This window comes from Buteo buteo, chromosome 22 (assembly GCF_964188355.1).
Source record: "Buteo buteo chromosome 22, bButBut1.hap1.1, whole genome shotgun sequence".
Taxonomy (NCBI): Eukaryota; Metazoa; Chordata; class Aves; order Accipitriformes; family Accipitridae; genus Buteo; species Buteo buteo.
In genome coordinates, this window is record NC_134192.1 from 113,719 (window position 1) to 135,872 (window position 22,154).

The 22,154-nt window shown below is 68.0% G+C and overlaps 2 protein-coding genes across 9 annotated transcripts; one reads left to right on the plus strand and one right to left on the minus strand.

The window, feature by feature from the left end:
* Positions 1 to 3,235: 3,235 nt before the first annotated feature.
* BMP15 (bone morphogenetic protein 15) lies at positions 3,236 to 4,859 on the minus strand. The gene is made up of 2 exons (XM_075054419.1): positions 4,538 to 4,859; positions 3,236 to 4,011 (listed from the first exon to the last, which is right to left on the minus strand). Exons 1-2 carry the CDS (start codon positions 4,857 to 4,859, stop codon positions 3,236 to 3,238), a joined length of 1,098 nt encoding a protein of 365 aa, XP_074910520.1.
* Positions 4,860 to 8,142: 3,283 nt separating this feature from the next.
* SHROOM4 (shroom family member 4) lies at positions 8,143 to 20,629 on the plus strand. 8 transcript variants are annotated; one of them, XM_075053931.1, is made up of 10 exons: positions 8,143 to 8,347; positions 11,874 to 12,025; positions 13,193 to 13,324; positions 13,861 to 15,850; positions 16,065 to 16,126; positions 16,525 to 17,124; positions 17,387 to 17,809; positions 17,892 to 18,066; positions 18,609 to 18,881; positions 18,960 to 20,629. In XM_075053931.1, the coding sequence occupies exons 1-10, from the start codon at positions 8,222 to 8,224 to the stop codon at positions 19,227 to 19,229; spliced, it is 4,203 nt and encodes a 1,400-aa protein (XP_074910032.1). In that variant the 5' UTR covers positions 8,143 to 8,221; the 3' UTR covers positions 19,230 to 20,629. The 8 variants fall into 8 exon arrangements, with proteins under 8 accessions (XP_074910032.1, XP_074910029.1, XP_074910030.1 ...); XM_075053928.1 differs by lacking the exons at positions 8,143 to 8,347; positions 11,874 to 12,025 and adding an exon at positions 12,109 to 12,511; XM_075053929.1 differs by lacking the exons at positions 8,143 to 8,347; positions 11,874 to 12,025 and adding an exon at positions 12,109 to 12,511 and having other exon boundaries at positions 18,615 to 18,881.
* Positions 20,630 to 22,154: the final 1,525 nt, after the last annotated feature.

Consider the following 22,154-nt stretch of genomic DNA (forward strand, 5'->3'; position numbering starts at 1 on the left):
CACCCAGAGGGGTGGATGGGGCAGGGGGGCAGGTGCCGAGCCCCCCAGCCCCCAGCGCCCGCCCCCTGTGCCCGGACCCACCTGGAGGGAGCTTGGGAGAAGCAAGAGGAGGGAGAGGAGCAGCACCAGGCCGGTGGCAGTGCTCAGGGGGGCATGGGGGGCCCCGCTGGCCCTGCCACCTCTGCCAGTGTCCGGTGCGACTGGGGCTGAGGCTGCCATGGTGCCGTCAACTCCACCGTCTGGTGCCTCCGCTGGGCACTGCTCCTCCCCGGTCACGGCCCTGCACAAATATTTGAGTGGCCCCAGGTGGCGGGACAGCCCCTTGTCACCCCCTGCGCCCCCCTCCCCCTCCAGCTGGGGTCTGCCAGCACCTCTGTGGGGCATCCACGGGGCACCCAGGATGTGTCTGGTGCCTGGGCATCACCGTCTGCCTCCAGCTACAGACCCCAGCAGGGTGCCCGGGGGGGCAGCTGCGCTCCGCAGCTGAGTGAACTCCACACCTGGTGCCCCAGTGCCATGCCTGGCCCAGATTTGCCGCAACGCTGCTAGGGCATGTGGAGCAGGTCACCCCCTCCTTGCCTGGTGTCACTGCAGAGGATGGGGTGTGCGAGGTGGCAGTGCCCACTTGGGATGGGCAGCAGGAGGGGTAGTGAATGGGGACCCGATGGAGACAGAGCAAAGCCCCAGTGGGGGGTTTGGGGCAGGAGAAGGGGCTGGGAGCGGTGCAGGAAGGGGCAGGGACGTGCTGGCTGGCCTGGGGGAGAGCAGGGGACCGGTGCAGCCCCCAGCACGGCCAGCAGCCCTGCAGGCAAGACCCCTGCCAGATCACAGGGTGGGGGCATGTCCCCAAAGCCAGGGCTCCTGGTGCTCCCCGCAGGGCTGGTGCCAGTGGGGTGCCAGGCTGTGCCAGAGGGGCTCACACAGCTGTGGGACCTGCAGGAAAAGCCGCCCCCCAAGGTGCACCATGGCACTGGGCTGGGGCCCTGCACCCTCCACCCAGCTCTGCCCTGGCAGCCCCAGCACTGACACAGGCACAGTGCCAGGGTCAGCTGGGGACAGCAGCTCTTTCCCTGAACTGCTGCTCCTCCGTCTCTTTAGCAGCGCCTGCCCCGCCACCAGTGCAGAGGAGATTACACTGCTCGAGCAGCCCCTCAGTGCTTGGGGGTGCCCTGGGAAGCGGTCCAGCCCAACAGGCACAAGAGCCCACCAGCACGGTGCGTATGAGGACACAGGGCTGGGACAGACAAACCTCAGTGGCCACCTGCCTCCAGGCACCCAGCAGGTCCGAGGGGTGCCCACAGCAGGCTGGGGTGTGGGTCCCTGCCAGGTGCAGCACGGGGCGCTGGCATCCAGTGGTGCCCAGAGCTGAGTGTGCCCAGCTCCCATACCTTTCATCATCGCTCGCCTGGATGAGTCAACACCGCATGCTTAATGATTGACAAGGGAAAAATCTTCCCGCGGGGTCAAGTCTGCGAGCTTCCAAAAAAGCAGAAGGCATTCCCCTCCCCACAGCCTCCTGGCTGGAGAGGGCCAGGATGCAGCCAACTGGGGACAAGGGGCAGGAGAGGAGCCTGGGGCTCTGCAGCTTCTCACTCTGCCAGGATAGGGAAGAAAGTTTGGGGCTGGTGGGTAGGGGAGGGATGGGGGCTGGCAACACCCTGCCCCACAGCAAACACCCACAGGACAGAAGGAATGCTGAAACATCCCCATGGAGCTCGGACCAGCAATAACAGATGCGGCTGGAGGCAAAGCAAGAGATGAGACCCTAGCAAGAGCCATGAGCTGCAGATGCAGAGGCAGTACCCAGCTGGCAGGTGGCAGTGCCACCAAGCACTGGGGACAAGGATTACAACTGCCACCCATGCCTCGCTGCTCAAAGAAGGGGAACTTTGCCCCAGCTTTGCAAACACAGGGCATCGTGCCCAGGAACAGGCAGGTTTACCTGCAGACACCTTCCCAAAATAACCCTGGCAGCTGAATGCTTTGGCCACGGTGACAGACAGCCCAGGCTCCCCATGGTCCCCCAGGAGCTGCCCCATATAGAGGGATGTGGCATATCTCTTGTCCCCAGCCCCACTGAGGCAGCTGCCTGCAACCACATCTCCCCATGGTCTCCCCTGCAGCAGGGCAGGTCTACGTTCCAGGGGAGCCTCTTTTCCCAGCTCCTGCTTCAACCAGCTGGGATTTACACCCTGCACGCTGCAGGGAGCAGCGCCCATCCCCTCCAGTGCAGGCACAAGGGTGGCTGCACAGTGACACAGCCTATGCTAGCCTGTCCCAGGGGGCACCCACTGCACCCCAGGGACAGAGCAAGAACAAGCCCAGATGGTCTTTAGCAAAATCCATCAATTTATTTATTTACACATTCAGCAATAAATAGAGGAAAGACAGGTGGCAGGGGTGCCAGGAGTGGGACCGACCCCTCCAGGAACAGGCCGAAAGCCCAGCAGAGCCCAAGCCCTATGGGACAGCAAGGGTGCGAGAAGGCAGAGGGACACCGCGACAGGGGTCCAACCCCTGGGATAGGATGAGACCCAAGCCCTGCTTGAGGGCAAGCCAAAGAGGTGAAGGACAGGGGTGGCAGAGGAAGCAGCGGGCAGAGCCCAGCACAGGCAGCTGCCTGGCCCCCACTACTGGCAGCAGAGCTAGCAGCTCGGGTCCCTCCAGTTTTCACAGCTCCCCCCAGAGCAGAACTGCAGGGGAGGAGAGGGGCTTTTCCCCCCGCAGCCCAATTCCCAGCCGGGTGAGATGCCACTACAGCTGGGACTAGACAGGATGGGGTGCATGTGAGCTGGGAAGGAATCCCACAGGCAGGGTTGCAGCAGATACTGATGGCACCAGCTTGGTGCCAAGCATGGGGACACCTGGACCACTTGCCCTTCCTGCCCTGGCTCCATCAGGAGACCCCCAGCCACCTATTAAGAGCTTCGTGCTCCAGTCCAGGGACCCAGCTCTTCTCTGGGAGCATCAGGCGAAGCCCCCCTGCCCCCCAAAAACAGGCAGCGGCCGTGGGGCTGCAGGAAGGACAGATGCCACGGGGCAACTGCCCCAGCACAGGCTCCTGCCTTTAAAAACCTACAATTTACATAAAACTGCCATTGTAAAACCTTCCCACAGAGCAGCACCATGCAAGGAGGGGGGAAGAACCCACCCCAGGCAGAGCAAGACAAACCCTAAAGTCCAGATCCAGCAGGGACAGGCAGAGCCTGGGGGTGATGTGCCAGGGCAGCGGGCATTACCGGCAGGTACAGGACTCAGCGATCATGTTCTCATACTCCTTGTAGAGGATGCCACCGTCGCGCTCGATCATGAGGACACTGATGGGGCTGTAGCGGTAGGGGACGCAGGAGGGCCGGGGCACGTTGGCATCCACCAGCTGATGGACGAAGCTCTGCACCACGGCATGGTTGGGTGCATGGTAGTCGTAGCGGAGCAGGCGGGGACAGGCACCCTTGCAGTAACGCGGGTTGTAGCGGTGGGGAGCAATGATCCAGTGGTCCCAGCCCAGCTGGGCAAAGCTGACAGGGAAGGGGCGCAGGGAACAGTCACTCTTCTCCCCTCCCTGCTCCCGCAGGTAGCTGGGCAGGTCATGGGCCAGCGTCCCTGTGTCACGCCGGTGCCGGTGGGGCTCTGCCGCTGGAGGTGCCAGGCCAGCCTGGGTGTCGTTGAGGTAGAGGAGGAGGAAGGGGTGGCTGGGGGCCACTGGGGCATCGCGGCCCCCTGCCCGACCGGCACGCACACAGACATGCTGCAGCACCAGGCTTACTGCACTGCCATTCCCCAGCACCAGGTAGGGGGTGACGTCCACTTCGGCCCAGCCGTGGCGGGGACGGGCAGCAGGGCTGAGCAGAGCTGCAGGTGCCTCACCGGTGGTCAGCAGCTCCAGGGCACAGAAAAGGCGACCACGGGCCAGCGACAGGCTGGGCAGGTAGACCACAGTGGCTCGGAGGAGGTGCTCGGCATCAGGCTGGCCCTCCAGGCGGTAGGTGAGGGGCTGCACGTACCAGCGACCTGCGGGGAAGCAGCAGTCAGTGCCCCCCTAGTACGGCACAGCAGGCACCATGCCAGCACAGCCTTCTCCCGTGGTGCTGCCGCAGCCCCCGCACAGTGCAGCGGAGCCTGTAGCATCACCACCCTCAAAGCCCGCGACAGCCAGGTGCCCCAGCGCAAGGCAGGAGCCTCGGCAAGCAGCAGCCATGTGCTGCCGCTTACCGGCGGGGTAAAGGGCAGAGTAGCTGGGACAATTCCCATCCTCTGCACCAACACCACTGGCCTGGCACAGCATCAGTCAGGATGGGAAGGGGAGAGGGGCATGGGGGGCTAGCGATGCCCTTGCCCATCTCACCCCTGCAGCAGGGAGAGCCTGAGCCCCCTGCCAAGGGGGATCCTATGGCCAAGGGCAGCCCCGCAGGGCACAGGACATGCCAGCCCTGGCTGTGACACTGGAAAGAGGGGGAAGGAGGAAGGCAGGGCTCAAGCTCACCCCACTGGCTCTGCTAAGTCCCCGTACTGCCCTTGGTGCCCACCTGCTCCTTACCTGCCCAGGGCTGACCCCCATGGGAACCGGCCTGGACCAGGCGGACTGTGTTGGTGCCAAGGCTGCGGCCACGGCGGGGTCGCCCTTCACGGTCAGCGGCACGCCGGTACAGGTTCAGCATGTAGCGCAGGGGCTGCCCGCTTGCTGGCCCCGCTCGCCAGTCCCAGCTGTCTGGTGCCTGCATTTGCAGGGCCTGCAGAAGGGGCAGGGGGGGGACGGCAGGCAGGGAGCCGGGGGGCAGCAGAGACCGGTTTGCAGCCCGGGAAAGGAGCACAGCGAGGAGGAGGAGGAGGAGGCTGGTGAAGGCATGGAGCAAAGCCATGATAGATTGGGGGTGGGGGGGGGGTGGGGTGGGGGGTGAACAGGGCAAGGCAGGGCTGGCAGCAGGATTAGGGGGAGCCTGCAGTCATGCTTCTTCCCCCTGGAAAGACACGGCTGGTCTCAGGCACCAGCAAAAGGAGACCTCAGGGTGCTGCCAGCTGCTATCAAGCCAGGATAACCATGCCAGCTGCTTCAGCTTAGCACAGGAACAGAAAAGTGGGGGGCAGGGGTGCTCTATGCAAAAAGAGGTGCAAATTCCAGACTACAACCCAGACCAGGGGCAAAGCCAGCCAGCCAGGAGCCTGGCTACAGGGGCAGTAAAGGTGCCAGGACAGGGGAGTGGGGAAGGGGAGTGAAGTGGGGTGGGTGGGGAGGACCAGCTCGCTCAGCCCACCTGCTCCTGGCCAGCCTCCTCCTGCAGGGTAAGAGGTCCTGGACCCCAGGGCCCATTTTAAAGGCATGGCCCCAATCAGGGTTTAAAGGGCCAGGAACTCCCTGGGTCCCAGGGGAGGGGGGCTAGAGCCTGGTGCCGTGCTCTGCTGCCGTGAGAGCCCCTCCAGCTCCCCTCCACCCCATGCCAACTCTCTGGCAGTGGGCTTGGCATCTTCGTGCCCATTGCTGCAAGCTGGTATGCACTGCCCAGAGCAGGCACAGAGCCTTGGGGTCTGCTCCCAGACTGGCCCCATGGCACAGCCAGGCTGCCCGGTGCCTCACTTTCCCTGGCTGAGAGATGGGCATCAAGCCCAGGGACCGCGGCACTGGGGCACACAGCTGGGCAGAGTGACCTGGAACCCAGCGGCACTGAGTGTGGCTGCGTCAGCTGGTGGTACCCACACCGCGGGCAGCACCATGCCCGCAGCTTCACTGGGCTTGGCAGTCCCAGCTCAGAGGTCTTTCTGCCAGTACCTGCCCAAGGCTGAGGAATTGCAACAGTGATGCCCACCCTCTCGCTGGCACGGGTCATTTGAGGCATTGCCCTCCCAGGGGACATTGCCCCCCAGCCCCAGTGCTGCTCAGTGGCTCCATGGTGCTTGCCCGAGGCAGACTCCGGGGGCGCACCACAGAGCAGGGTGCGGGCAGCCGCAGCCCATGCCCCCGGCAGAGCGACTGGCGCGGTGCCCAGCCTGACAGGACACTGCTGCTCTACTGCTGGGCTGGAGGGGGCCGGAGGGGGTGGGCGCTCTGGTTGGGAACCACTGGTGCAGGCACAGGGATACGGGGGAGCAGGGGGAGGTGTGTTGGTGCCTGCCTTGCCCTAGGTGCTGCCCACCCTTCCCAGTGCCAGCCGGGCACAGCAATAAGGGCTGGTAGGGCCATGTGGGGGGGTGCAGGGGGGAATGAGGTGCTTAATGGGGTGTGGGGCCACGTGATGAGCCAGGGTGCAGAGCCCTCACGCCTGGCCAGGCAGCCCTGGTTACTCATTTGGGAAAGGGCATGGGGGCAGCCGAGCCTGGTGGAAGCTGGGAAAAGTCCAGGCATGGCAGGAGCCAGCCATGAGTGGGGGGGCACGGTGAGGGGGGCAGCAAGGCCACGGGGGAGAGCAGGAGAGTCGGGCCGGGGTGGACATGTCGAGGCTGTGCGAAGGAGGCTGTGCATTGCTGCTGGGTAGGCTCCAGCTCCACAAACAGCCCAGGGACTGCCCCATCCCCATGGGACTGCCCTGGGACCCCTGGTGCAGGGACAGGGCGCATGTACTGGGCTGCCTGCAGCTGGGCTGGGCAGGGCTGGGCAGGGTTCAAGGCAGGCGCTGGTGGACTGGGGGCTGCCAAGAAAAACTCACGGGACCCTTCTGTGCAGGGGCTGAGCAACCCCGGGTGTAGCTCGCCAACCTGGTACAGCAAGGCCACCCTCGCGGGCCGCGGCGCTGCACTGCCCAGCCTGCAGGCAGCCGGGGGGGCCGCAGGCGCTGCTGGCAGGGCAGAGCTTTCTGGGCCGGCTGCGCTGTCTGGGAAGGAGATGAGTAAGAGCCGGGGCCCCGGGCGGGAAGGGGAGGAGCGGGACTCCTGGGCTCCCCAGGGAACCAGTGCCGATCCACTCCCACCGCCCCCAGCTGCCGCCTGCTGCCGCCTTCCCCTGCCTCAGTTTCCCCAAAGGGGCACAGCAGCCCCTCCTGGACCCGGTGGGGGAAAGGTAGAGGTGAAGCACAGCCATACTGCCATGCGTGCCCCACGGTGCCCAGCAAGACAGGGTGGGGGCCAGAACGGGCAGGCCAGACAGGAGCCGGCAGCGTGCGCTCGCCCGCAGGCAGCGGGGCTCAGGGCGCCAGCGTGATTGCTGGGGTGGGGTGCCGCAAGGAGCCTCCTGCCCTGAGGAGCTGTGGCAGGTGCTGCATCACCCCACTGCCACTCGAGCAGGCACCCCCTCGCACTCACGTGAGCACTGGCAAACTACCGGCCACGCCGCACTGCCATGCTGGGCTGAGCTGTCCTAGGCTGAGCTGTGCCAGGCTGAGCTGTGCTGAGCTGGCCCTAATGGTGCTGGTCCCCGGCGGCACCATATTGTGCTGGGCCAAACTGGGTTGTATGGTGCTGAACGGTGCCAGGCCAAGCTAAGCCAGGCCAGGCCATGCTGTAACGAGCTGAACTGTGCCAGCCCTGCTTGTCCATGTCAACCCGAGCTGAACTGCACCGAGTGAAACTGGGCCAGGCCAAGTGGAGCCAAACCAGGTCAGGCCCCTGGCTGTCCCGTGCTGTACCAAACTGAACCGTGCCAGCCCCGTGTTGTGCCATGCTGAATTGGGCCAAGCCAGAATGTGCCAACCCAGCTATGCTGCACTGAACCGTGCTGCGCCAAGCCCTGCTGGGCCAGCCAACCGATGCCGGCCCCATTGCCATCCTATGCTGAGCTGAGGCAAATTGAGCTGGGCTGAGCTGTGCTGTGCTGTGCTGAACTGAACTGTGCCAGCCCTCCATGTCATGCCATGCTGGGCTGAGCTGCACTGAGTCGAACCACGCTGGCTGGGCTGTGCCAAGCTGAGCCAAGTAGCGCAGTGTATGTCCCCGGGCCAAGCTGTGCCGTGCCAAGCCAAGTGGGGCTGAGTAGCACGGTGCCGTGCTGTGCCATTGTGTGCCGAGCCATGCCATGAGCTGAGCCGTGCCAAGCTGTGCCATGACCTGTGCTCAGCCGTGGCATGCCGAGCCGCGCCGAGCCGGGTCCTGCCCTGCCGAGCCGGGCCGTGCCGAGCCGATCGCCGCCGTCCCCCCGCGCCTCATTGGCGGCGGCGGAGCAGCCCCGGTGCCGGGCCGGCCCCGCCCCGCCCCGCCGCTCGGCTCCGCGCCGCGCAGCCCGGGCGGGCGGGGGTGTCATTTCCTCCGCCGTGCGGGGCCGGGCCGGGATGGGGGGGTAGCAGCAGCGGTCGCGGCTATGGAGCGGGCCGAGGGCCGGCCCGGCGCCCCCCACTACGTGCACGTGCAGCTGCAGGGGGGCGCGCCCTGGGGCTTCACGCTGCGCGGCGGGCTGGAGCACGGCGAGCCCCTCATCGTCTCCAAGGTAGGCGCCGCCGGGCGCGGTCCCGCGTGGGCTCCGCGGCGTCCCCCCGCGAGGGGCCTCCGACCCGTGGCGGGGCGCGGGACGCGGGGGGACACCCGGTGCGCGGCGGCGCTGGGAGCCCCGGCCGTGGGGTCGCGTGTCCCGGCGCGGCGGGGCGGGGTCGGGGCCGTCACCCGCATCCACGTCCCCCCGCGACCCGCCACCCCGAGCCGCGGGGGAGAGTGGGAGCGGGGGCCGTGGGGGCCGAGGGGGCGGAGGGACAGCCCAGGCCCGGCGGCAGGAAGAAATTCCTCCGGCACATCCGTTGGGCTGGCGGCGGGGGCGGCCCCCGCGTCCCCCCCCCCCCCCGGTCCCGTCCCCCGCGGCGCAGCCGGGCGGCGGGCAGCCCCCCTTTGTGTGCCCACCCGCGCGTGCCGCGCCCACGGGCACCCCCGGGACTGGGCTCTGCGGGGACGTGGGGGGCCACGGCGGGTGGGACCGGAGTCCGCCCCGTCCCGTCCCGGCGTCCCCGAAACGCTTGGGCAGGGCCGTGCCCGGGACGGGGGGGCTGGTGTCGGGGTGCGGTGCCGAGCGGTGGGGGCGCAGGGCCCGGCCGCCCGCGTTCCTTCCGCAGCCGGGAGCGGGGAGCGCGCGGGTGGGGCCCCACGGCCGCGACGTCCCGCCGCGCAGGGGGTCGCCGGTTCCCGTGGCCCCGCCGGGGCATCACCCTCCCGGGAGGCGCGCTGGAAGCCGGGCAGCAGCCGGGGGTGCCCCAGCGCCCCGTCCCCCCGTGGAGCCCGGCCCAGCCCCTGTCACCGGGTGGTTTGGCCGCCTGCCCGCCCGGTGCCACCGTCCTGCCGGGGCCAGGGTGCTGGCGGGCCGGGCTGCGCCGCGGCCCCAGGGCTGCCTCCCTGCCCCGAGCCGGGCTGCCTGCCCCCCCGGGGCCCTCCACGCCCCGCGCCGGGACGCGGGCAGCGTGGTCTGGCTGGGGGAGCTGGAAGAGTGGCTCCGGTCCTTGCCCTGCGCCCTGGGGTGGCACCGCCGGCGGGGGGGAGCCGGGGGCCCTGCCGGGGGCGGAGGGGGGGGGCCGCCGCCCGCCCCCCGACTCGCTGCAGGGCCTCGGGGCGGTGGGTTCCGGTGGGTCTGCCGGCTGCTGGAGGAGGGGATGGGGGGGGCAGCAGGGGATAGTCCCCACCGCTGCTGAGAATGGGGGGGGGGTGTCCTTGCGGGCCAGGGGGTGCCGGCCCCCGCGCCCCCCGGGCCGTGCCGCTGCCACCGCGTGTGCTCTGCAGACAAAGGGGGCTTGTTCCAGCGCTCTGTGCATTCAGGGGAGGGTCCCCCGGGGCGCCCGCTCCGCCGCCGCTGCGGCCGGGCCGAGGTGTGTGTGTCCCGGCCGGTGCGGGGAGGGGGCAGCCCCTGCCTGCAGCTCGGGGGGCCCCGGGCCCCGCGCCGGAAAGGGGAAGGGGGTCTCGGTGCTTGGTGACACAGTTTGGTCTCTGAGCCCACTCCAGGCGGGATCCCTTTCTGTGGCAGAGTCCCATAGCGGGGCTGGTGTGGGCTCTGGGCCCTCCGCGGGGCTGCTGAGCGCCCCCCGGCACAGGGTCCCCTGGGTACATCAGGGGCAAGGAGGGAGGTCTGCGTGGGGCAGGGTGGGCAGAGCTCAGGCACTGCTGTGGCTGTGACTGCTTCTAAGACAAGTCTCTTCTGGGGCAGGCAGATAATTCCTGTGGGCCAGCTGGTGCCCACCATTAGGGCCCAGAGTGAACACCAGGGGTGGTGTTGGGGAAGTGCCCGGGGCTGGCCTGGCCAGGCAGGGCAGCAGGCGGCGAGGTTTGGCTGCCAGCGGTGACTTCAATGGTGGTGAAGGCAGAACAAGGGGCTGTTTGTGCCAAATTTAGCTCCTGGTGAGCGATGCCAGGGCTAAGCTGTGCCCATCCCGGCGCGTGTGGTGGCCCAGACGTGGGTGCAGCCCTGGTGGTGTCCTGCACCGGGGGAGGACGCGTCACCACTGACTCAGCCCCATGGCTGTGACAGGCAGGACAGGGTGGGCACATGGCTGGGCAGAAGACTGGGGTGAAGGTGCAGCCTGCCCTGTCTGCCTGCTCTGCCAGAGCTGCCCGGCGGTGGGCAGCAGCGTGGCAGGGGTTAAACCCGGGTGCTCCAGCAAGTGCATGGTGGGACTGGGAGCCCTTGCAGACAGCTGGGGGCCAGTGCCCGGAAGGCAGCCCCACAGCTAACTCCTGGGTGGAAGGGCAGCCTGCCCGCACAGGCAGGCGCATTGGGCTGTGCCCAGCCTGGGCATGGCATTGCAATCCCCAGGTCCCCCAAAAAATGGGAGAGCTGTGGGGTGCTGGGCACAACCGAGCCATGGGGCAGTGCCGGGCTGGGCAGGAGGCCTGGCTGTCCCTGCCTGGCTCCCCCAGGTGCTGTGTCGCCCATGGGCAGCAGGATGCCCCCTGAGCCCTGCCTGGCACGTGTGTGGTGGCCAGCCTGCTGCGGAGCCATGGCACTGGGGCCTGGCTGCCACCCAGGCTGTGCTCCAGAGCTCACGCTGTGGGCACCGTGGGCAGAGCTCACGCTGCGGGCACTGCAGGCAGAGCTCATTTTTCCGTCAGGCCAGGAATGGCAGGGCAGGGTGAGGAGCCCACGGGCAGGGTGGGTGCAGGAGCCCCAGCATGGGGCCAGGCCAGCTCGGCCTGTCACTCTGTGTTGGCTGTAGTGTCTGGCCAGGTCTGGCTTCACATCCACGCTGGGCATGGGGGCATGGGGCACCCCAGGTCCTGCCCCACACACCTGCATGCCCTGTGCCACTGCCACCATGCAGCCCAGCAGCCAGGCTCACTTGCCAGCCCTGCGGTGTGAGGTGCTGGGCATGGCAATCCCCGGCCATCAGGAGCAGCAGGGTGGGCAGAAATCAGTGCCAGCACCAGGCGCTTTGCCTGCCCCAGCTGGACACTGCTAATCCCAGGGCTGCCCATGCTGCACCTACCTGCTGGGGCAGAGGGGACGGGCTGGGGCCCCTCTGTGCTGGCAGCACCGTGGCCCTGTGTCCTCCAAGCTGTGGTGGTATGGGGTACTAGGCTCATTTCGGCCATGGGTGCCAGGATGGGGTAGGCATGTGCCAGGGCCAGGCACACCTCAGCGATTCCCTTGCTGTTGGCTCCCCTGGGCGCACATGGCATGATGGCATCCTTCAGGCATCGAAATAACCGCAGATGCCCGGGCAGGGCCGATGTGGGGCTGGGAGCAGTGGCGGGGGGCTGGCATCCGCGCTGGACAAAGGGCCCTTGTGCTGCCCGCGCCTGCGGGGGAATCTGCTGGGACGGGACATTTTTCTTCTGCCCCCCCCGCTGCCCTTTCCTTGCTCAGAAATTCATGTGACCAGGACAGGGGGGGAGCCCGGCGCCGCAGATTCCTCCGTGGTGCCTGGGGCGCAGGCAGCCCCTTTCCGAAGCCTCTTTCTCCCCTGGCACCTGGTGGCAGCGGCACACCCTCTGGGGTGTTCTGGGGGGCCGTGCCCCCCCTGACGCCCCTCTTTGTTGCCCAGGTGGAGGATGGGGGCAAGGCCGCGCTGTCCCGCCGGCTGCAGCCAGGCGACGAGCTGGTGAACATCAGCGGGACGCCGCTGTATGGGTCCCGCCAGGAGGCCCTGATCCTCATCAAGGGCTCCTACCGTACCCTGAAGATGATCGTCCGCAGGTTGGCAGCACTGCGGGTGGGGGGCGCAGAGGGGGTGGTGGTGCCAAGGGCGGGGGGGCTTCACCTGCTCGGGGGACTGGCTGGAGCCTGGTGGTGTCCCTGTCTCCAGCCCAGCCTGGAGGTGTCCTGTGCTGGGATGGGTTGGGGGCAGCCCCACCATGGCTGCCAGCACCCCATGGTGAGTGGGGGTTCCCCAACCCAGTGTGCCACCAGCAGAGCTGGGGCAGTGTGGCGGGCTCGCCACCCCCTTGCTGGGCGGTATCCTCGAGCGTGGCCGCTCCTCTCCCTTCCTGCCTGCCTGCGTGCTGCAGGCCTGGGAAAGGAAGGAGAGGCAGGGCTGGGCTCTGCAGTCGTGTCCACTCCCCCCCCCCGACCTGCATCCACTCCCCGGCTGCATCCTGACCGGGCTCCAGCAGCACCCAGGGGCTGGAGCAGCGCAGGGCACGGGGTGCCACGGGGCTGTGCTGGGGCTCAGCATCATCCATGGTGAGTTTGAGGGCTCTGGGGTGGAGGGACCCCTGTGCTGACCCCACAGCTCATCCCTGCCACCCGCCCTGCCCACCCGGTGGATGCTAGGGCAGCACCGGATGCTTGGGGGTTACAGGAGGTGGCATCTGCCTGTATGTCTGTGCGGCGGCACTGGACATCGCTGCCTGCTTGTGCGATGGCATGGGGACTGGCTGCCTGGCATGGGGAGTGGGACAGGGCCTGGCACAGGACTGCTCCTTGGGGACGCGATGTGGCTGGCGCTTGCTGCAGATGCTGAGGGACCAAGGAACAAGGGGGGAAAGTCAGGCTCGCAGTGGGGACATGGATGTGGCCCCAGGGTCCCTTGGCGTGCCCACGGAGCTGGTCCGGTCCCAGCAGAGACCCTTGCCTTGCCGGGGCATTGCCCGCGGGGCTGCGCTGGGGCCACGTCCTTGGTCCCCTGTTGATGCTGGCAGCAGGGATGCCGCAGACAGGGGAGCCCTGGCAGCGGGGGGGAACTGTGGGATCCCCCTGCCCGGCGCCGGGTGCTGGCAGGGCTGGACCCTCCTCGCCGCCATCCCCCTCGGGCGGGCGCTGGCCTGGGGGGGACAGGAAGCCCCGTAGGAAGTGACTTCAGCCCCGGTTCCTCGGCCCGGCTTCCTCCCCATTCTTGTCCTCTCCCGCTGTTGCTCTTGGCAGGAGGAACGTGCCCGTCCTCCGGCCCCATTCCTGGCACGTGGCCAAGCTCGCCGAAAGCCGCCCCGACGCCCCTGCCATGCACTGCCCCGCTGACGCCTTCAGCCTCTCCTGGCCCTCAGGGTGTGATGTCAGGTGAGACCCCCGACCCACCCCCTGGGGCACCCGTGGGACCGAGCAAGGGGAGGGGGCGGATGGGGCACCTGCTCGGGTCAGGGAGGGGAGGGTGCAAGCTCGCTCACTTGCCCCATGCCTCTGTCGGGCATCCCCCCGCGTCCTGCTGCCGCGCTGCCCTTTCCCCTGCCTGTTTACTCGCCGGTTCCCGGCAGGAAGGGGCGGTGGCTCCGCCGGAGCTGGCCAGGAGCTGCGAGTCCCAGTGCCCCCCCCACCGCCAGAGCGGGCAGGTCCCGAGCGGCCGGAGCCACGCACGCCCTGTGTCCCTGTGCCCGCTCCTGCTGCCAGCGCCGGGGCAGCCTCCGTGCTGCCCCCAGACCCAGGGCTGAAGGGCAGGTTGGGGCTGTGCCGGCCTGTGCCCCCCTGTCCCGGGGGGGTGTGCGTGTGTGGTGGTGGCGTGTTGGCTCCCCAGGATCTCACGCCCATCAGAGGGGCTGGCAGGGAGCTGGGCAGGGGGCGGCAGGCACCCCTAATGCTGGCGTGGGGCCGGGCGGCAGCGAGCTGTCCCTGCAGTGGAACCCGCTGTCCCGGCACTGCAGCACCGACCGGAGCAGCTCCATCGGGAGCATGGAGAGCCTGGACCAGCCCGGCCAGGCCTACTATGAAGGGGACCCCTCACCCGTTGACCAGGGCATGTACCACAGCAAGCGGGACTCAGCCTACAGCTCCTTCTCCGCCAGCTCCATCGCCTCTGACTGCGCCCTCTCCCTCCGCCCCGAGGAAGCCGCCTCTGTTGACTCTGCCCTCCCAGGCCCCTGCAAGCCCCCTGACGGGCGCTACCTGACCACAGGCGCTGAGCCACCCGCCAGCCGGCATCCCGAGGCCTGGCGAGCGCCTGTGCCCCCCCAGCCCCCTGTCAGGAGGGACAGCCTGCGGGCAGCCCCGGCTGGTGGAGGGGATAGGCGCCGGGCCTCGGTGTCAGTGGACATGCTGCATGCCAAGGGCCGGTGGATCTCCGACACCTTCCTCTGCCAGCGGGATGGGGAGATGGAGGCAGCAGGCAGGAGGACGCCGGCACCGCACCACATGAAGGACCTTCTCTCTGCCGACCGGTATTACATGCTGAGCTCCCACCCGGACCGGTGCCCGGCTGAGCCACTCCTGGGGGCAAGCACAGAGCCTGGTGATCAGCTGTACCCAGACGGTGGTTTGCACAGAGTGCCGGATGCCGTGGCAGCAGGTGATGACCCGTTGCTGTCCCCTCTCAAGGGCCATGCACCACACCGGCACAGTGCTCCCGAGCAGCTGCTGGCCTCCCAGCTCCGCTCCCTTCAGGTGGGCACCGGTAGCGGGCGAGCCTCACCGGCCCCCGATGGGCACCGCTGGACCCTCTCCCCGCTGCACCCCGAGGACAGCCGGCCGGGGGCTGCAGGGGCTGCCCAGGACCCCCCCCTCTGCCCAGAGCCGTGCTGCCGCCTGCCGCCTTGCCGCTGCTGCCCCGACCCGCAGCGAGCCTGTGGGCCGGATGGGCAGGGTGCCAGCCCGGCGCGCAGCACCGAGGGGCCGGCGCAGGAGGAGAGCCGGGCAGGGGGTCGGCGGGCTGGGGGTCCTCCCCACCGCTCCGCTCAGATGCGCCGCCGCAGCGACCGCTTCGCCACCAGCCTGCGCAATGAGATCCAGCGACGCAAGGCCCAGCTGCAGAAGAGCCGGGGTCCCGGCGCCCCGCCGCCTGGTGAGGAGCCGGTGGAGGAGGCAGAGGAGCCCCCCGAGGGCAGCATGCCGGCGGAGGGACCCCGCGCCTCCGCTGAGCATCTCAGCCCCACGCCAGGCGAGGATGGCAGGAACCCCGGCCGCTCAGGGGACCGGGGCATCCCCACCCCTGACCCGCTGCCAGTCCCCAAAGGGCCCCCGTCCCCCGAGCGGGTGATGCCAACGGGCCAGGGCCACTGGCGCTGGTCCCCGGAGCGCAAGCTGCAGCCGCAGCGTTCGCCCAGCCCCCGTGAGCTGGAGGGCTATGGCCAGGGGCCGGTGGACCCCAGCTCTCCACCACAGGGCAGCGATGAGGCCGTCCTCCTGCCCTTCGCCGACCGCCGCCGGTTCTTCGAGGAGAGCAGCCGGCCAGCGCCGCCCCGGCACGGCAAGCCCCCGGTGGGTGATCCTGGTGCTTTCCAGCCCCCCGGCCCTGAGCGCCGGGACGCTCGCCGCCTCTCCGTGGACCAGCCGTATGGCCCCCCCTCGCCTGGCCGCCCTGGCTCTGCTGGCCCCTACGCCGAGTGCTGCCGGGAGCAGCCCGCCTGCTACAAGCCGCTGGGGAGGCCGGGGGAGCTGGAGTACCTGCGGGGCTTCTCCTACCCCTACGGGGTTCCCCTGCGCCCCGAGCCCTGCCGCTACTGTGGGGGGGACCTGTGCCCCCCACCGCTGCCCCGTGGCCACGCCTGCCGCTGCCACCCCCAGCCCTGGGTGCGCTGCCCTGACTGCTGCTGCCCGGCCCCCCGCCCCGGGCGGGAGGAGAGCGACGCCTGGCCCCCCCGGAGAGCTTTTGCCCCGGTGAGTGACCCCCTGGGACTGTGCCGGCGAGCAGCACAGGCACCACCCCGCACCCCTGGAGCATGACCCTAGGTTGGGGTGGGGGGTACTGTGTCCACCAGGGGCCCTGCCAACCCCCTGCATGCCTGCTGCACCTGGATGGGGATGGGTCGGGTGGTGCTGGGGAGGGGGACGCTGACCCTGCTTTCACACTCCTTCTCCTTCCCCCACGCAGGAATTTCCTCTGGATGAGTGGGAACCACCTGCGATAACGAGGAAAGCCAGTCAGTCCGTCAGGTGAGCCCATGCCAGGTGCCGGGATGTGCGTGCCCCTTGGTGGGGACCTCTGCCAGTGAGGTGTGGGGACTGCTGTGGTTTTGGTTGGTGATGTACAACGTGCCTCCCTTAACGCCCTGGCCACAGCTGTGCTGTGCCCTGCCAAGTGGGGGTTCCTGCCACGGGGGGCCCGGGGGTGTGAGGAGGTGCCCATGGCGGGGTGGGGTCCCTCCTTACCCATCCCCGGGGGGCTGGGGACATCTGCAGGGGGCTGTGCCCAGTGCGGAGGCACCAGGCAAGCCCAGGCTTTCCCCACCAGTGGGGGTGGGTGAGTTCAGCTGGGGAAACTGAGGCAGGGGTGGACGTGAGCTGCTGGGGGGGATGACTGGGGGGGGACGGGTGCCCCCTTCTCTCCCCAGCGAGCTCTCCCGCTATCAACCGGGCTTCCCAAGGCTCGGCCCCTTTCACCCCTGCTTTGAGAGCGCCGAGCCGGAGTGGCCGTCCTGCTACCGGGCCACATCCACGCACGATCTCTCGTGGGATGGCGACCGCCTGGCCCGCTCCCCCGAGAGCCCCCCGGACCCCCTGCACCGCCCACTGCGGGGCAGGGCCTTCTCCGAGAGCCACCTCAACCTGGAGCCTGTCAGCCCCCGGGGCCGCGACCAGAGGGACCTTCTCCGTGCCAAGCTGGACCCCCCTGGCGTCCCCAAAAAGAAGGGCCCTCCACCTCCCCGCCCACCTCCCCCCAACTGGGAGAAGTACAGGCAGCGCCGGACGTCCCAGCACCTACGGAATGGTTCCGGGCACAGCTCTGCCTTCACCACCGCCCCTGTGCCGAGCCGCAGCATTGCTGAGGCTGTGCGCGAGCGGTCACAGAGCCTCACCGGCGAGCAGGGGGGCCGGTCCCGGGGGCATGCTGCTCGCCCCCCTGCCCCACTGGGTGCCTGGCCCCGACCCAACCCCTCCGGATCACTCCGTAGGACGTCCGAGCCCGATCCTGGCAGCGCTGAGATTTGCAGGCAAGTGCTGCTGCAGCATGGGGGTGGGTGGGAGCAGGGCTGTGGGCACAGCCTGGGCACGGGGTGGCTTTTGGGGCCATGTGGCCCTTTGAACCCTGCGTCGGAGCATCCTAATCCACCAGTTGGGACAGGCTGTGGGGTTTTCTCAGGGTGGGGGACGTCCCTGACCTCTTGCCCTGGGGTGGGCATGGCCCCGCGTGTCCCCATTCCCCATGGGTGGGCAAGGGAGCTGACGTGGGTGCCCCTGGCTGGGTGTCAGCAGGGCAGTGGGGGCCGGGGAGGAGCGGCTGAAAGTGAAGCACCCCTGGGAGATGGAGGAGCAGCCCCAAAGGCTCAGTCGGAACCAGGAGCGGGGCTGGGCCGGCCCCCGCGGGGTGGGTGAGTGCTCCCTGCCCCTGCATGGTGGCCCTGGCCCCGCCACCCCGGAGGCACCCAAGCCCAGCCCTGGAGCAGTGGAGGGGGCAAGCTGCCAGGGGGGCCAGCCCCAGCCCTGCCGCGTGGACTCGGAGGAGCTGCTGTGGGATGTGGCGGGCAGGGACCGCTCCCTGGCCAGCATCCTGGCCCCCTCGGCCCCCCTTGGCACCACCACCGAGCTGATGGGTGAGCTGCTGGTGGTGGGGGAGCGGCAGGCCTGGCGGCAGCGTTTCCAGCAGGACTGGCGCCTGGAGGCCCTGGCGCAGGACAGGTAGGGCTGGCACAGCACCGGGCACTGTGCCGAGGACAGGCTGCACCCCGCCGCCCCCAGCACTGAGCCACTGTCCCCACAGGCAGGGCTTCGAGCCCATCTCGCCACCCCCCGGGAGCACTGCCAGCATACCGGCATATTATGGTGCGGCAGCGGGCAAAGCTGAGCCGCTCGGCAAGGTGAAGGAGCTTCCAGAGGTGGTGGAGGGGAGCTCAGAGGATGAGGAGGAGGTGGACCATGAGCTGGTGGAAAAGAAGGTAAAGTGGGCACTGCTGGGGACGATGCCCTTGGGGTTCCCCGCTGCCATCACCAGGTGCTCACGGGGACCAGGGGCTTTGCCAGATGCCCACAGGGACTTGGGGCATCATTGGTTGCTTATGGGCACCAGGGACATCGCGGGGTGCTTGCAGGGACCGGGGGCATTGCTGGATGCTCACAGGAGCTGGGGCGTTGCCAGATGCCTGCAAGGAGCAGGGGCATTGTTGGGTGCTTGAGGGGCCTGGGAGTGTCACGGGATGCTCGTGGGAACCAGGAGCGTTGCCAGATGCTCGCAGGGACCAGGAGCATCACTGGGTGTCACGGGAACTGGGGGCATTGCCGTATGCTCACAGTGTCTGAGACGTTGCTAGATGCTCGCAGGGAGCAGGGCTGTTGCCGGTAGCTCATGGGAACCGGGGGCCTTGCCAGATGGTCACGGTCTGTGGGGCCCAGTGCAGCGTGGCACCCCTGCACCCATGTGCCAGTTCCCCAGTCCCAACAGGGGGTGGCCCCAGTTGCCCCTGACCCTTCCCTCTGGCAGCTGCAGCTGATTGAGAGCCTGAGCCGCAAGCTGGCGGTGCTGCGGGAGGCACAGCGGGGGCTGCAGGAGGACATCAGTGCCAACGGGGCGCTGGGTGAGGACGTGGCTGCCCGTCTGCAAGCCCTCTGCACCCCGGGGGAGTTCGACAAGTACCGCCTCTTCGTGGGTGACCTGGACAAGGTGGTCAACCTCCTGCTCTCCCTCTCGGGGCGCCTGGCCAGGGTGGAGACCGCCCTGGGCAGCCTGGGACCGCACGCCCCCACCGAGGACAAGGTGGGCCCAGGTCAGGGGAGCACCCACAGGCCGTCGGGGCATGGGACTCCCCACCAACGCTGCCAGTCTCGCCCACAGGTGGCCCTGCGGGAGAAGCAGCGGCTGCTGGTGGCGCAGCTGGAGGATGCCAAGGAGCTGAAGGAGCACGTGGGGCGGCGGGAGGAGGCAGTGGGCGCCATGGTGGCGTGGTACCTGCCCGCCGAGCACCTCCAGGACTACCAGCACTTCGTCAAGATGAAGTCGGCCCTCATCGCTGAGCAGCGGGAGCTGGAGGAGAAGATCAAGCTGGGCCAGGAGCAGCTCCGGTGCCTGCGTGAGAGCCTTGGCCAGGTCCCCAAGGGCTGCTAGCCCCCTGCCCGGCCTCCCCTCGGGACCCTGGCCGTAGCCCAGCTTGCTGCCAAAGCGGATCCAGCCCCTTGCGGGCTCTCCCTGCGTCTGTCGGTCTGTCCAGCCCCTGCCTTTTATTTATTTTTCTGGTTTACCGAGCAGGGGAGGGGGTGCCAGTCCAGGCGCTGGCAGCGAGGGTCGTGCCACAGAGCTGCGCTGGGCTCTACAGCCACCCAGCACCCAGTGGCCCAGCAGGACCAGATGGACAGATCCTGCCACCCCCCCGGGTCTTTCTGTGCCTGTGGGAGTCCTTCCACCTTGTCCTGCACACCAGTGCCTGTCCCGCAGCTGGTGCTGCACTACACACCTTAAACACCCCCCAGGGTGCCCTGAGGCCTCCCTGTGCAGTGCCTGGAAGGGTTAAACCATCGTTGTCCTCCATTATGTCTATTTGTCCAGCTCTGTCCATCTGTCCGGTGGGAGCTGGAGGAATTTCGGCCCGGCATCCTCTTCCTCTGTATTGTGTCCAGAACAATGGCCCTGGCCAGCAGGTCCTTAACCCCCTCCCTGCCGGCCCAAGACACCGAGGGGGGCCAAGGCAGGTGCTGTGGACCCCTCTCCTGGGGGACACTGCGGTGGGTGCCCTGGTATGGTGCCCTGCCAGGGGATGGGGTGCTGGGAGCAGTAGACCAGGTTCTGTGGGTACCCCTTGCCACCAGCGCTGTGGGCATGGGGACCACCCAGCCTCATCCAGCCCTCGCTTCCAGCCTCTGTGTCGGCACCAGGAGGGATTAATAGAGGAAAAAACCCACACTAAGGACAAAATGGAGTGCTGCAGCAGCCCTAGCTAGCACTTCAGCCTCACGCTGGGTCACCCCCGTGCCCCACTGCTGTCTGTCTGTCCCCATGGGGTGGGCAGGTGCCTTGATGCTGATTTTGCACAGGAGTTTCATGCAACCAGCAGCAGCTTGGGGTGGGGGGAAGCATTTTGGGGAAGCAGGATGGTCCCCAGCACCTTTGGGGGTGGCCACAGCCAGGCAGCCCAGCCCCAGGGTGCTGGCAGCGCCCATACCTGCCTGGTTGTCACTGCAGCATCCTCCCCGTGTGGCTGCTCCTGATGTGGACCCTCCCAGCCTCTTGAACACTACACTCCACACATACCTGGCCCTACCTGGGATGGTGCCTGGCAGGACTGGGGTGCCCTGCATGCCCACCCATTTCAGCCACCCCCTGTGCCTGCCCCGGGACACTGCTAGGACCAAAGACTGCACCCTTTGGGAGCTGGGGGACATGCTGCTCTCAGGGGGGCCTGGCAGCCCTCAGCAGGTCACCGTGCCAGGGGAGTGTGCCGGTGCCAGTGCCTGTGCCTTGTTGCATGCCATTGTGCCTCTCTCACAGTAAAGGAGCAGCAGCAGCTGCACAACTGAGTTGTGTCTCGTGTGGTTTGTCCCTGCATCTCCAGCCAGTGGCATCGGAGCTGGTGGGTGCCTGCTGGGGGGGGGATGCTCCAGCTGAGGTGAGCCAAACCCTGGCAAGCTCTTGGGACCCAAATGCCCCTGTGGCACTGCAGGCACCTGGAATGCAGCCGTGGGCAGGGGAGGGGTGTCTTCTGTACCCACTGTTACCAGGCTGGGTCAGGGCAGAGGGCAGTGCCTGCACCCCTACCCAGGGGCACATGGAGGGGGCACAATGCCTGGGTGATGGTTGTAGCGTTGTCCCTGGCACTCACAGCCATGACGTTGCTGCTGGAACTTTTGGGGTGGCACCGGGGAGGTGGCGGTTAGGGTGGCAGTGCCCAGGGGGTTGGTGCAGTGCTGCTGCTGCTGCTGCTGAGCTGGCTCTGGGGTGCCCTGGTTCACGGCAGGGTGGTGCAGGCGGGCACGGCCATCGTTCCCTTGCTGGCCAAATGCCTGCCCCAGGGCCCCTGCGTGCCAGCCGGGCACCACGGAGCGGGGCCTGGCACCCTCTCCCCGTGCCAGGGCAGCGCAGGCCCCCTGTGCACCCCTGGCAGCCCCACGACCCCGCGCAGGGCTGGGAGAGCCGCGGTGCAAGGGCAGCGCCGGCCGCTGGGTGGCACAAGCACACGCGTGTGAGCACACGCAGACGGGGGTGGACGCGTGCGCACGCCTGCCCGTGGGTGCATGAGTGCAGGTATGTGTGAGCACACGCACGTGTGGGTGGGCATGGGCACGCATCGGCGGGCGCATGCACATGTGTGGGAGCATATGCACGCGCACGTTGGCGCCGAAACACGGGAGGACGCTTGCAGGTGAGCCCATGCACATGCAGGTGAGCACATGTGCACAGGGGTGGTGAGTGTGAATATATGCAAGCACACACTGGAGTAAACACATGTGCACACATGGGAGCATGTAGGTGCTTGGCTGAAAGCATGCTGAGTGCGAGCACACAGCTGCGTGGGGGGAATACAGGCACACGCACGTCAATGCACACAGGTGAACACATGCACGCACATGGGTGAATGCATCCACATGCATGTGAGTGCACAGGGAGGAGCACAGCCCCATGCCGGGGAGCACAAGCACCAGTGTGAGTGACCGCACATGCAAGTGAACACACACGTGGGTGAATGTGTCCATGCACGTGATGTGCACGTGTGAATGTATGCACACATGTGTGTGCACACACAGGTGAGCAAACATACAGGCAGGTAAGCACACATGGGTGAATGTGTGCACATGTGGGTGAGTGTGTGTACGTGTGCGTGGGCAGGGCCACTTGTGCAAGCCCATGTGTACAGATAACCGCAGGTGCACTGGGGAGGGGGGCGCATGCATGCAGGCGGCTGTGCCCCATGGCCCCTTTGAGACCTGCTTGTCTCTCCATGCAGCTAGCTCCCACTGCTGCCAGGCAGGACCGTGGACCCAGGGCATGGGGGCATGCCCAGGCTGTTGGGTACCGGGACCCTCAGTGCCTGTGCTGGAT

Coding starts and splice junctions, on each gene's coding strand:
- SHROOM4 (XM_075053928.1), top strand. CDS start 12,162: ATGGGTTGGGGGCAGCCCCACCATGGCTGCCAGCACCCCATGGTGAGT. Junction 12,512..13,192: donor GGGGCTCAGCATCATCCATG/GTGAGTTTGAGG, acceptor TGCTCTTGGCAG/GAGGAACGTGCCCGTCCTCC. Junction 17,125..17,386: donor GGCAGCGCTGAGATTTGCAG/GCAAGTGCTGCT, acceptor GGGTGTCAGCAG/GGCAGTGGGGGCCGGGGAGG.
- BMP15 (XM_075054419.1), bottom strand. CDS start 4,859: ATGGCTTTGCTCCATGCCTTCACCAGCCTCCTCCTCCTCCTCCTCGCT. Junction 4,012..4,537: donor TGGGGGTCAGCCCTGGGCAG/GTAAGGAGCAGG, acceptor GCTTCCCCGCAG/GTCGCTGGTACGTGCAGCCC.